The sequence below is a fragment of the Borostomias antarcticus genome, assembly GCF_949987555.1.
Source record: "Borostomias antarcticus genome assembly, chromosome: 3".
NCBI classification, from domain to species: domain Eukaryota; kingdom Metazoa; phylum Chordata; class Actinopteri; order Stomiiformes; family Stomiidae; genus Borostomias; species Borostomias antarcticus.
The window spans coordinates 28448740-28461575 of record NC_140236.1 but is presented as its reverse complement, the minus strand read 5'-3'; the positions used below and the strand labels follow the sequence as shown (position 1 = coordinate 28461575).

The 12836-nt window shown below is 48.1% G+C and overlaps 1 protein-coding gene across 1 annotated transcript in view; it reads left to right on the top strand.

The window, feature by feature from the left end:
• Positions 1 to 11291, top strand: part of obscna (obscurin, cytoskeletal calmodulin and titin-interacting RhoGEF a) — a gene marked incomplete at both ends in the record, with an annotated part of 48118 nt that extends 36827 nt beyond the window's left edge. Inside the window, 19 exons of the mRNA XM_084436115.1 lie at positions 421 to 508; positions 605 to 805; positions 1216 to 1276; positions 1380 to 1457; positions 1599 to 1771; positions 1862 to 1888; positions 2058 to 2210; positions 2317 to 2362; positions 2466 to 2543; positions 2917 to 4681; positions 5288 to 5416; positions 5511 to 5633; positions 7264 to 7431; positions 7559 to 7664; positions 8843 to 9082; positions 9475 to 9698; positions 10018 to 10114; positions 10261 to 10410; positions 11042 to 11291. Coding sequence (XP_084292241.1) covers positions 421 to 508; positions 605 to 805; positions 1216 to 1276; positions 1380 to 1457; positions 1599 to 1771; positions 1862 to 1888; positions 2058 to 2210; positions 2317 to 2362; positions 2466 to 2543; positions 2917 to 4681; positions 5288 to 5416; positions 5511 to 5633; positions 7264 to 7431; positions 7559 to 7664; positions 8843 to 9082; positions 9475 to 9698; positions 10018 to 10114; positions 10261 to 10410; positions 11042 to 11291 — 4157 coding nt within the window. The remainder of the gene's footprint in view (positions 1 to 420; positions 509 to 604; positions 806 to 1215; positions 1277 to 1379; positions 1458 to 1598; positions 1772 to 1861; positions 1889 to 2057; positions 2211 to 2316; positions 2363 to 2465; positions 2544 to 2916; positions 4682 to 5287; positions 5417 to 5510; positions 5634 to 7263; positions 7432 to 7558; positions 7665 to 8842; positions 9083 to 9474; positions 9699 to 10017; positions 10115 to 10260; positions 10411 to 11041) is intronic.
• Between the last annotated feature and the right edge of the window lie 1545 nt (positions 11292 to 12836).

The window sequence follows — 12836 nt, the reverse complement described above, 5'->3', positions numbered from 1 at the left end:
CCAGCAGTGATGTGCTACTGCTCAGGGCTGGGACTAATGGTGCATCCGATGTGGTCGGAGTTGGCAAGTCGCAAGTGGCAAAATACCTACCTCCGACCTGTGTGCATTCGAGCTATAGCGAATGATATGATGATGATGATATGATATTGACGTCAGCCGGCAACTGGGGGCTGAGAAACATATCCGAATTTGCGACGAGGAAGTGCGAGTTCATGCAGCGTTTTATTTAATCATTCCTAGTAGCAAGTCGCAATTTGCCACCTCCCAGTTATAAACGAACGCACCATTAGTTTGTCCAGATAAACCAACTGCCTGATTCACTTCACTTGAAATGGACTAAAACATTATAGCATGGACAAAGAAGAACCTTACAACCTAAAACCAGCATTTGCTAATGGAGTTACCATTGGTCATGTCTAGGTCCGCTGGAGCCTCCGGACAGGGAGGTGGAGCTGGGGAAGAGAAGGAGACTGTTCTCCGTCTACGACGTCCATGAGGAGATCGGGAGGTAAGCAGCATGATGACCCCTCCCGTTGATGTTCTAAGCTCTGCAACAATGCAGCAGCGTTACTGTTAACGTGGAACGTTGTCTTTGCGTCTCAAGGGGCACGTTTGGGGTGGTGAAGCGAGTGGTCCACAGGAGGACAGGGGAGGGCTTCTCTGCCAAGTTCCTCCCCATGAGGAGCAGCACCAGGACCAGGGCCTTCCAGGAGAGGGACCTGCTAGCCAGGCTCGCCCACCCCAGAGTGGCCTGTCTGCTGGACTTCTTCTGCACGCGACGCACCCTGGTCCTGGTCACAGAAATGTATCCATCCCCACAGTATTCATAGTTGGCTGTGCATCGCTAGCTTGGCTCCAACTCCTGAATCAAACGCCAGCTTTCATTTTTTAAATGTGATTCAGGGTCTGGAAAAGCTCTCGTCCTGAGTGATTTCTCAGTTGGAATTCCAACCTGGCCAATCAGCGTCCTTTGAATGCAATGACAGAATTAAACTGTGTGACGTGATAGGGATGAAACTTCCTCTTTGGCAACGGCCATCTTGGAAAAAAGCTGCAATGGGAGCCTGTCCAGACTGAATAATGAGGTGAAATGGCATTTCTGTCTGAGTGTCAGGCTAGTGCATAGTCTCTTCTGGGTTATGATGTATCATCCTGGTTGTCATGTAATGGCTCTGTGATCAGTTCAATCGATGTACTCCTTATCGCTGCTCCTAGCTGCTCTTCTCACAACCTTCTTGACCATTTGTATATGAAGGGATCAGTCAGCGAGAGAAAGGTAAATTATGTTTCTTTTGCTGTTAGCTAAGTCTTTTCTCTTGTTAATGTTGATGATCACTGTTCCTAAGGTGTCATGAGACATTTTGCATTTTCATCTTAAGGTTCAGATATACATTCAGCAAATATTGGAAGGAGTTGGACATATCCATAGCATGCACCTCCTGCATCTGGACATTAAAGTAAGATCTTTTTATCCCTAGATACAGTAATATCACTTGTTTCATTCACACATTCAACCTATTGTATTTATCTCAACAGTACAAACAACTTTCTATTTTGAATGTGCACCTCATTGGTTTCAACATTTGTGACCCACTCAGCCAGAAAACATCCTGATGATGTTTCCAGCCAGAGACGAAATCAAGATCTGTGACTTTGGCTTCTGCCAGGAAATAGACACCTCCAGACACCAGTACAGCAAGTTTGGAACCCCAGAGTTTGTGGCTCCTGAGATTGTACACCAGGAACCTGTGACTATAGGCACTGATATCTGGTAAACTCTGTCTGTTAAAGAACTGCATAATATCAACGCAATTTGGAGTGAAAATATGACAGTTAATCACAAATATATCCTCTTTGTCAGGTCCGTAGGAGTTGTGGCCTATCTATGGTGAGTACCACTCTACTTGATGAAAGAACCAATAACCTTTGGTTACATTAAAGAAGTTTAATGTATCCATGCTCACACTAAAAACTGTGGTTTCATAAACAACTACATCATATCTGTAGAAGCCCATAGTAGCTCTGCGATGTTGATATCTGACGCCGTGCCCTGACAGTGTGACGGGCCGGTGCCCGTTCGCGGGGGAGACGGACCGTGCCACGCTGCTCACAGTTGGGGAGGGGCTCCTGGACTGGACCGCCCATGACATCACCTGCCGGAGCCCGGAGGCCCGTGACTTCCTCCGCCTGGTCCTGCAGCGCAGCCCAGAGTAAGGAAACCCAACTCTGTGTTCCAGTCTAGCACGCCTGCAACATGCATCATTCTAAACTATGTGAAGAATACGACGTTTGAGAGGTCCTCTTTTACCTTCTCAGAAAGCGTCCAGCTGCCTTTGAATGTCTGGGTCATGAATGGTTTCAGGTAATGTCTCTATATCGTTGGTACCGTTGTTTGTGTTTATACTTGCGCTCAATAAAACAAGTCATTATGCATATCATTAACTATCATTGGATAATGCTAACAGAATGAGCAAGTCGAGGACGAGACTGACGCCATCAACACAAAGAGTCTGAAAGTGTTCATATCGAGGAGGAAATGGCAGGTAACCCTCTTTTCAATCAATCACTCAATCAATCAATCAATCAATCAATCAATCAATCAATCAATCAATCAATCAAAGCTTTATTTCTATAGTGCATTTCATACACAGAGGTAACACAATGCACTTTACAGAGAACAAGGGAGGTGGGCATAGGTCCCACTCCTACATATTCCAGAGGGAAGCAAAAAAACAGTATCACCCAGGGGCCAGAAAAGTGAGCTATAAAAATTATTCCCCGACCTCTCTCAACGAGACGATCGAGCAAGCTCCTGGAGTTTCAGTACTATGTTACGTACCGTGTTTTTTTTGGAATGCCTCCTTTTCTCCACCAGTACTCTCTCTCTCTAATGTCTCTCTTACTCTCTCTCCCCAGCGTTCTCTGACCTGCCTGGGCTCAGTGCTGACCCTGAGGCCCATCCCGGAGCTGCTGGACGCCCCTCTGCACGAAACCTCGGTGGCAGTCCCCCGGGACCCCCAGGTCCTAAGCAGCACCTCCCCCAGCAGCGGCGGCTCGTCCTCTGAGGGTGACGAGGCCGACTCCTGGGACTTCCTCCAGCACCGCAGCCCCACCGAGGAGGAGGAGGAGGAGGACGACGACGACGAAGACTATGACGACCCGCTGGTGGCGCGAGCCCGCATCCCGGAGCCCTTCACCAAACTCCATCTGGAGGAGGAGGAGGAGGAGGAGGGGGGGGTGATGATGTGGGAGGAGCCAGACGGAGAGGCAGGAGGAGGACGGGGGGGTCCGTTGGAGAGGAGCGTGAGCAGGCAGTCCGCCGGGTCTTCTGACCCGTCCTTCCAGCCCAGCCCCCGGAGGCGGCGTGGGGCGAGCAGCGATGGCAGCCTCTCTCTCTACCCCTCCGAGGGAGACGAGGGCTCCGGGAGCGAGGTGGGCGGCGGCGGGTGCGTCCCCCGGGGCAGCCTGATACGCAGCACGTTCCACAGCAGCTCCCAGCAGCCCTCGCCGCTGTCGGCCCGTCACATGACCCTCAGGGACAAGTTCCAGGCCAAGAAGCAGGAGAGAGGCCGCAAGCCGCTCCGCAGCAGCTTCTCCGGACGCCTGAACGAGCCGCTCATCGAGTACGTGGAGGACGAGGCGGAGGGTCCGCGACGGGGGTCCGTCCAGGGGGCGATGCTGAAGTCCTGCTCGTTCGACAGCGGCGTCGGCCTCTCCCAGTCCAACGCGCCCACACACAGGCGGAGCAGGTCGCTGGACGAGCGCTCCGGGCGTTCCGCAGGGTCGCCGAAGCACAGAGGCCGCCTGGACGAAGAGGCCACTCAAAGTCTTAAAGAGGATTTCACTGACGATGAGAAAAGTGTGGTGGTTCTTCCGAGGAGGCCGGTGAGAAGAGGCTCGCTCGCCCCTGCGCGGCTGAAGACGAGGACACAGAAACAGGGGGAGTCGTCACTTGGCGCCGGCCGCGGAGCGGAGAGGAGGAGCCTCAAGGAGCCGGGAGAAGAGGAGGAGGAGAGCCTGGCCGGCTCCCAGGCCTCCCTGGCTGAGTCCCTCGTCCTGGACCAGGGCTCCGAGGCCTCCAGTAGACCGGGTTCCTGGGAGGACCTGAGCCGTGGATGGCTGGCGGTCTCACACAGATGCGGGGAGGGACCGGAGTACGACGAGCTGGAGGAGCCCCTGGTCTCCCCCTCCCCCGCCTCCCTCCTGAGGGACTCCGAGGCAGAGGAGGAGCCAAACCACCGGGGGGGGGGACGTCTTCAGGTCCCACCCAGGACCACCACACACCCCCACCAGATCGTAACCCTTAGAAACAACAGTCAGCTGGAGAAGCCGGCGAGACACGCCCCCAGCCCCAGTCTCTCCCTCCATGCCCCACAGAAGTCCGCCAGGGCTCAGGACTCCAGAGAGGGCCTCCAGAGACACGCCTCTGCCCCAGCCCTGGAGGTCAAACTGCCTACGGGGAGGTCTCCTAAGCTGGGTCTGCTGAAGATCTTCCGAAGGAAGTCGTGGGCAAGCCGCTCCGACTCAAAGCTGGACAGCCCAGAGCTGGGCCCTACGCTGGGGGAGATCATGAGCCCAGCCACCCCCACCATGTCCCTGAGGAAGAAGATGAGGGCTTCAGCCTCCAGTCTCACCAAGCTCTTTGCCAGATCCTCCAGTAAGGAGGACGTTAGAAAGGGAGGTGAGCCAAACATCTCGGATCTCTTCTTTAGGCTTTAGTAACACTTTACATACTGTACATTGATTACTATGCAACTACTACTACTACTAGTAGTAGTAGTAGTAGTAGTAGTAGTAGTAGTTGTAGTAGTAGTAGTGTAGTAGTAGTAGAAGTAGTAGTAGTAGTAGTAGTAGTAGTAGTAGTAGTAGTAGTAGTAGTACTGTAGTAGTAGTAGCAGCCTAGTAGTAGAAGTAGTAGTAGTGTACTTTATTGATCCCTGGGGGGAACTATTACATCATCAAAACACAACAAAGTAACACAGACTAGAATACACATTTACAATAAATACAGAAAATATACATAAATCAAAAGGTACAAGAGTGCAAGTAATTAATCATGAGCATAACAGTAAGTAGGCTCCTTAGCATGCCTACTGTAAATTGTGCAAACATTTCTATGGTATGCAAGAGTTTGTATGTATTTGTATTTGTTTTTTATGTACAAGTCCTGTCCAGCCTTACGTGTTACCTAAGTAGAATTGGTAAGCACACATTACAGTTCTTCAATTAGCTCTTGTGTTTCTGAGTTGTCATTGTTGGCCTTTGTTGTGTGATGAATGACCTACAGGGCCAATAGTGAAGGGCTCACCCCCTGCCCCACCCCTGATAGAGCACAGCGCAGGCCTGCAGAGTCCTAAGAACAAGGCCTCCAAACTCCTCTCCAAACTCAAAATACCTAGATTCAAGAAGACCAAAGGTACAGTAGAGGGATTTATCTTTGTGGTGTATCTGTAATATCACATATGTGCATGTGTCTACAGTATGTTTCTGTGTCCTGGTCTCACCCCCAGAGCTGCCTGTGCACCCCTGCCGACCGGAGGTGATCCACCTAGAGGGTGGGGGCTTTCTGCTGGTCTGGAGACCGGTCCAGTCCAGTGATCCACCCGTCTACTGTGTGCAATACAGCTCCGACAGTAAGCAAGAGAAAACACAGAGAAAGAGCATTTAGTTTTACAATTCAGTGTGCAAACTATCTTATCTATCTATCTATCTATCTATCTATCTATCTATCTATCTATCTATCTATCTATCTATCTATCTATCTATCTATTAAATATCAGTGATGAAATCTGTGACCCATACAGCAAACTGTGGGGCTGCACATGTGAATTACTCACAACATTAGGGGCAGATAAATGAACTGAATCAGTTAAGATTCACCATTCACCATCACCTCTGGCACATACCGACACACATACCGAAACAATTTTTTTTTCTTTCATACCACAACCCGAAACAAAAGCACCCGTTATTACGGCACAGTGTTGAACAACCAACTACCGGTATTGATCTGACTGTACTGTAGATACGATTTAGCTTTAAGATGTATGCCTGTCATACCCAGAGGCAACACAATGCGCTTTACAGAGAACAAGGGAGGTGAGCATACGACCCAACCCTACATATTCCAGAGGGAAGCAAAAAAACAGTAATCACCCGGGGGCCAGATAAGTGAGCTGTAAAAATTCTTCCCTGACCCCTCTCAACAAGGCGATCGAGCAAGCTCCAGGAGTATGTTTGTCTACCGGCTAAGAACATTTGTAAAGCAATACATTACATTAAATTACATTTTAGAATAAGAGAGGCTAAAAAAGCATCATAGGAGAGACATGGCAAATACTGGTGTGTGTTTGCTATGGCCCAGGCCTAAAGCCGGAAGTGGGCTAGCAATGACATAGTTGTGTGCCCCCTTCCCTTATATGTCTGTCGTGGTTGTTCTGCGTGTTCATTCATAAGAATATTTGTATTTTGCTATTGATTAGTCTATTCGATTTTATAGTTCAGTAATAATTTAGTATCTGAGGTAAAATGTCAGTGAATATACTTGACCGCAGTCTGCCCGCTTGAATTCATAATAGCAGTTGCTACTAGCAGAAGGCTACAATGCGGTAGTGGGTTCAGCACCATGGACAGAGCTGTTGGCAACAGCAGCGGAGCTCATTAAATTAAAGTCTAGGCTAACCATATTCATAACAAGGCACAGAAAAAAATCTTCCAATATCAAAAAAGAAAATGCTGTAACATCACCAGATTGAAAAAAATACAAAAAAATTCAGAATTGTTTCATTCTTTCCTCAAGGGGGGTATCTGGTGCATGCATGTATGGTACTGTATGCTATCTTCTACAAACCACAGTTAAAATTCACCATTCAAATCCTCACTTCCGGCATAGAAACCGAAACGAATGCACCTGTTCCGAAATATTGAATGAATGGTGAGATGTATGTCCCAACTGAATGCCGGTCAATGGAACTACTTTTTACGCCCGTCGAGAACCACTGATCCAAACAACTTCACAGGCGTCACTGCGTGTCCTAGGGTCCTGAAAAAAACGCCTGCCGAATGTTAGCTTCACACATTGGCCAGTTCTCAAGAGAATCGTATGTGTTATTACCATGGATGTATTAGGTCATTACAGACATTATAGAGAAAAAAAAACATTCCAAGCGTGTTGCCATGACATTAGCCTTAATGATTTGGGTCAGGTGCAGATTTGGGGGGAAGGATGTGGTATAGATGACCTGGTTCTGCGTGCTGTTACAGGCGGGGAGTGGAGGGTTCTGTCTCAGGAGGTGACAGACAGCTGCTATGTGGTGAAGGACTTACCCAGAGGAGCCGGCTACGTCTTCAGAGTGGGCTGCATCACCAAGACCGGAGCAGGACCTTTCAGTGACTCCTCCTTACCTGTTGTTATGGCTACCCATCCCGAAGGCAATTCAACTGTTTTTGTTTTCAACTATCCTCTATTTTTGTATTCATTAAATAAGTTTGGTTCTTTGATGTGCTATATTTATTCTATTTTGTGGTCAGGCGTAACATGTTCTCCTTTGTCGTGTAGAGACCCACATTCCTCTCATCCAGACGGAGTTTCCAGGGTCAAAGGCCGCTGGATCAGGACGTCAGCTCACCCACAACACCTACACCTTCCTCCCAGAGATCAACAGGTACTGAACACTCACCAATGGCCTAAAAAAAAACTTTCACGAGTAACAGATTTCCTTGTACCTCGGAGCCATTTTTGTCTCGAAATACTTTGGCATTACATCTTTATTCTTCCCAGATGTGTTTTTCTAAAGGCCTAAGCCATGGCGCGGTCCATCAAGCTAGATTCTTGAAGTCAAGGCGCAATAGTTGTGCAATGAGCACCTTCCATGTGCTGAGCCTGTTTCAAAACAATAGAATTAAGCAATTGACCATGAGAGGCTGTGGGTTAAGTATAATCCACAGCCTCTCGTGGTCAATTGCTTTTCTACAACAGTTACTACATACAGTATATATATTCACAAAAAACACACAGAAGTAACATTCAATCATTTATTTACCGATCATTCTTATCATTTTAGTATTTACATAATCTTCCACGATAGGCTATAGTTCTGAATTAAATGGTTGCCAGGCAACCATGATCAAATTCTCCAATATATGTATTGTGTTCAAAGTACTCCATAATATGGCCCCTCCCCCACTTGGTGAGTTCATCAAACAAAACACAAGTAGTAGACTAACTAGATCTGTCAAGAGAGGTGATTGTGTTACTCCATATAGGAGAAGTTCCTTCAGCCAGTCTGCATTTTCTATAAAAGCAGCACACCTCTGGAACGCCCTGCCTCTGCACATACGCACTGCTCAAACGTATCACTCTTTTAAACTCAGCCTGAAGAACTGGCTTCTTAACAATCAACTGTGTGACCATGAATCGTGACTCTCCCAAGCGAATAAGTGAACTAAATGTCTGTCTCATTTGTCTGTCCTGTTGGTGTCTGTTGTCTGTTTAAGCAGAGTCTGTTTAGTGTGTGCTATGTTTTTAACTATAACCTTTTACCATTTAGCGATGGCTTATTATATCTGGCCTCAAGGACTGCAGTTGAAATTTAGCTTTTTTGCTAAGACTGACACATTTACCCATGTGGTTGATTAATGTGTACTGTCCCTGTTCAAATAAATAAATAAAATGAAATGAAATGAACATAGGCTCTCTCGCCTATTTGGGTTGGCCTTGTTCACATAAGCCCAGATAGGCATAATTCGGGTGGTTCACGTTTATATGTCGCCTGTTACTCGCCGCGTGCTTCGGCCTTACGTCTGTGGATCTCTGTTCTCTCCTTTCCTCCGTGTCTCTCAGGGGCCGTTTCAGCATGGTGACCCAGTGCCAGGATGAGAGGACCAAGCTGCTGTACGCGGCCAAGATCACCCCCTACAGGCCGGAGCAGAGGCAGCTGGTGCTGAGGGAGTACCAGCTGCTGCGGAGGCTCCACAACCCCCGGCTGGTGGAGCTGCACACGGCCTACCTCACCTCCCGCTGCTTGGTCCTGGTGGAGGAGCTGTGCACCGGCCGGGAGCTGCTCTACTACCTGGCTGAGAGGTCTGACTTGCGCACACACGCACACACACACACACGCGTACACGCACACACACACACGCATGTACACGCACACACACCCACACACATACACACACACAGGCGCGTGTACACACACACAGGCGCGTGTACACACACACACACGCATGTACACGCACGCACACACACACACACGCATGCACACACGCACACACGCGTGCATACATGCACACACACGCGCGCACACACATACACACACACACACTTGAACATTACATTAGCTTAATGACACAAGTAGCTACTAAAAGCTAGCTTTCTTGTATATGAGATCAATCATGTTTCACGAAAGCGAGGGAGGGAAGGTGTTTCTCTCTCTTTATTTCCCTCTCTCTCGCTTCCTCCATCCCTCTGCACAGAGACATGTACGCCGAGGTGCACGTGAGCGAGCTGCTGTCCCAGATCCTCAGCGCCGTGGACTACCTGCACGGCCGACGGGTCGTCCACCTGGACCTCAAGTCCGACAACATGCTGGTGACGGAGCGCCAAGCGCTGAAGATCGTGGACCTGGGCTCCGCTCAGTCCTTCACCCCCGGCCAGGCGCTCGCCATCGAGCACATCCAGGGCCTGGCCGACATCAAGGGTATGTATGGAGCACAACAGACGCAACAGCTGGTTTGTTTTTAAAGAGTGAATGTCGGTTGGATTTTCATGCCCTAAATCTATTTTCGTCTGTCATCGTCTTTCAGCAGAAAGCCCAAGCAAAGGTACCCCAGCCAGGGACGAGGGGAGGACTTTACTCCAGCAAACCTCACCCCCTCATTCTCAGTTGATCACTACCTAACATTTATTTTCATTTAACATTTCATACTAGTCTTTGCATTATTGTGTATCAATAATATATTCGTTTTCCAATGCCAGCAAAACTCTTTGTATTCCTTTTCGTCTGTCTGTCTTGTCAGTTTACATCGTCCTTCCCAAAGCCCCGGAGATCCTGGAAGGGCAAGGTGTTGGACCCGAGACTGACATCTGGGCCGTTGGAGTCTTGGCGTTTATTATGTAAGCACAGAAACTCAATATGTTGCTACAGATTTATGGTTGAAAAATATATAGTGCTTTTCCTAGATGTACAGTGAGTGCAGCACATGGCAGAGGCTGTCAGCAGTGTTTATCTTCAAATCGTGTTTTTCTGTTCTACCTGCCAGGTTGAGCGCAGACAACCCTTTCCACTCAGACCTCAACTGGGAGAGAGACAGAAACATCCGGAAAGGGAAGATCCAGTTTGGCCGCTGCTACCCCGGTCTGTCAGAGGGAGCCATCAACTTCATGAAGAAGACTCTGAACCACAACGCCTGGTGAGTGAGTCTCTAACCACATCTGAATCACAAGGCCTGGTGAGTGAGTGAGTCCTGTAACCACATCTGAACAAGGCCTGGTGAGTGAGTGAGTGAGTGAGTGAGTGAGTGAGTGAGTGAGTGAGTGAGTGAGTGAGTCCTCTAACCACATCTGAACCACAAGGCCTGGTGAGTGAGTCTCTAACCTCATCTGAACCACAAGGCCTGGTGAGTTAGTCCTCTAACCACATGTGAACAAGGCCTGGTGAGTGAGTGAGTCCTCTAACCACATCTGAACCACAAGGCCTGGTGAGTGAGTCTCTAACCACATCTGAACCACAAGGCCTGGTGAGTCAGTCTCTAACCACATCTGAACCACAAGGCCTGGTGAGTGAGTCCTCTAACCACATCTGAACCACAAGGCCTGGTGAGTGAGTCTCTAACCACATCTGAGCCACCGAGCGCTCAAACTCTACTGAAACATTTAGGCCTTGGACCAGTTGATCTTAAGTTGATCAAGTTTCACAGCTCAATTGAAAGATTGGCCAATAAATATACAATGAGAAATGCTGTGAGTGGCGTATACTGTACAGTCCATCATTCATGTTCATGGTTTGAAAGGTTGAAGCATCTCTGATGTTCTCCATCCCAGGGGGCGGCCCACAGCGGCGGAGAGCCTCCAGATCCCCTGGCTGCGTGGGGACAGGGTGGACAGGGCGCCCTCCAGGCCCGGGGAGTCCATTCTGGGTTCCTCCAGGCCTGGGGAGTCCACCCTGGGTTCCTCCAGGCCTGGGGAGTCCACCCTGTGCTTCTCCACAGACAAGCTGAAGGCCTTCCTCCGGGACGCGGAGGCCAAGCGAGACCAGGTGCGCACCAAGCAACAGCTGCCTCTCTTCCAGTGAGCCAGAGAGAGAAACTCAACTCGCCAATGTGGAAATGAAAGGAAAAAAAAGATTGAGATGACATGAGATGGATCCGTATATTATCATAAATAATTAATATTCTGGTCACGAAACTGTGATGTGTCTTACAACTGTTAAAGTGTACATGTACAGTACCTTTGTATGTATATGTATGCCTGGGTGTGAAGATTTTTGTTTTGATTTGGTTGAATTATGGCAACATGATATCAGGGACAAATCAAAATAATAGATAAGTTTGAAAATATGATGACGTGAGGAAAGGTACAGTATATGGGAGTGTCTTTTGGCTGATTTATTTACAGAGCCTGACAAGCTTACAGTAGGTTTCATGTGCCTTATATGGTTTTGAAAATAGCAAGGGGATTAAGTTTAAAGTTAAGAATAACAAAGTGAGAATTGTTTGTTGCTGTATGTCTTCCTCCATGTCAGTAGATACTTTGAAGTGAACATTGTTGCAGAGTTTTACATGAGAACACTGTCTTATTATTATAATGTAATACTGAGAAATAGCTAGATTGATAGATTATTGATTTCATTGCATATCCCTGCACCTTGCTGAAAGCTATCTACTGTATGGACTAAATGAAAGTCAAATAAAAAAGTACAAGTGGTAAAATGTACCCATTATTTATCTACATTAGTTCGGTAGTACAAAACTAGTACAAAACTAGAAATGGTGCAGACCTCCACCCCTGAATGCATTTCATGCCAAAATTGAATGGGTTCTAAATTGGCCCATGCTACACCCTTCCATGAAAAGCAGTCTGGTGGTTTTTGTGTAATCCTAGTCCCCCAAAAAAAGAATGGAGGTGAATGGGCGTCCGGGCTGTGTTTGGGCGGCTTGTGGACCCGCCTCGTGATTTGCCGGGCGCGTAGGTAAAAATGACTGGAGGTGAATCGGTGGCTGTATTTAACCAGCTACTGTATGTGGCGCCCCACTCGGGTCACAGCCGGTGTCATAGAAATTGATTGTTATCATCAGCCTTGTCCCAGTTTCACTCTACCTCCCTCAACCTTTCACATGCAAAACCCCTAGTTGTGCTAACCTCATTTATAACAGGATGACATCTCCAGGAGGTCGACACACCCCAGACTTTCAGTCTGGCCTACAGTGACCTTTCTTTGTTCTATTGTCCCCCAGATTTACCGCCCTTTCTAATATCACGTGTCTGAACTCTTGACCATTGTTGATGACGTGTGCAGATGGGTTAGCCAATCACATCTCTGGAAGCGTCATACCTGTGTATTGCTTGAATATAAGACCACGCAACACCTTTCTGTTTCACTTCTGTTGGATGATCACGTGCGTTATCCTGAAGTCCTTGCGCTCGTATGTTTTCTTAATAAATCAGACTTAACCTCTTTGAGCGAACCTTGGCAAATCCTTTACTTTCGATCAGATTTATTTCCACTAAAGGGGCAATGCAGTGCACTCCGGGCTCCCCCCCAGCAGGCGCATGCTACACCCCTCCACCCAGTTTCATGAAATTCGGTCAGGTAGTTTTTGCGTAATCCTGGTACAAA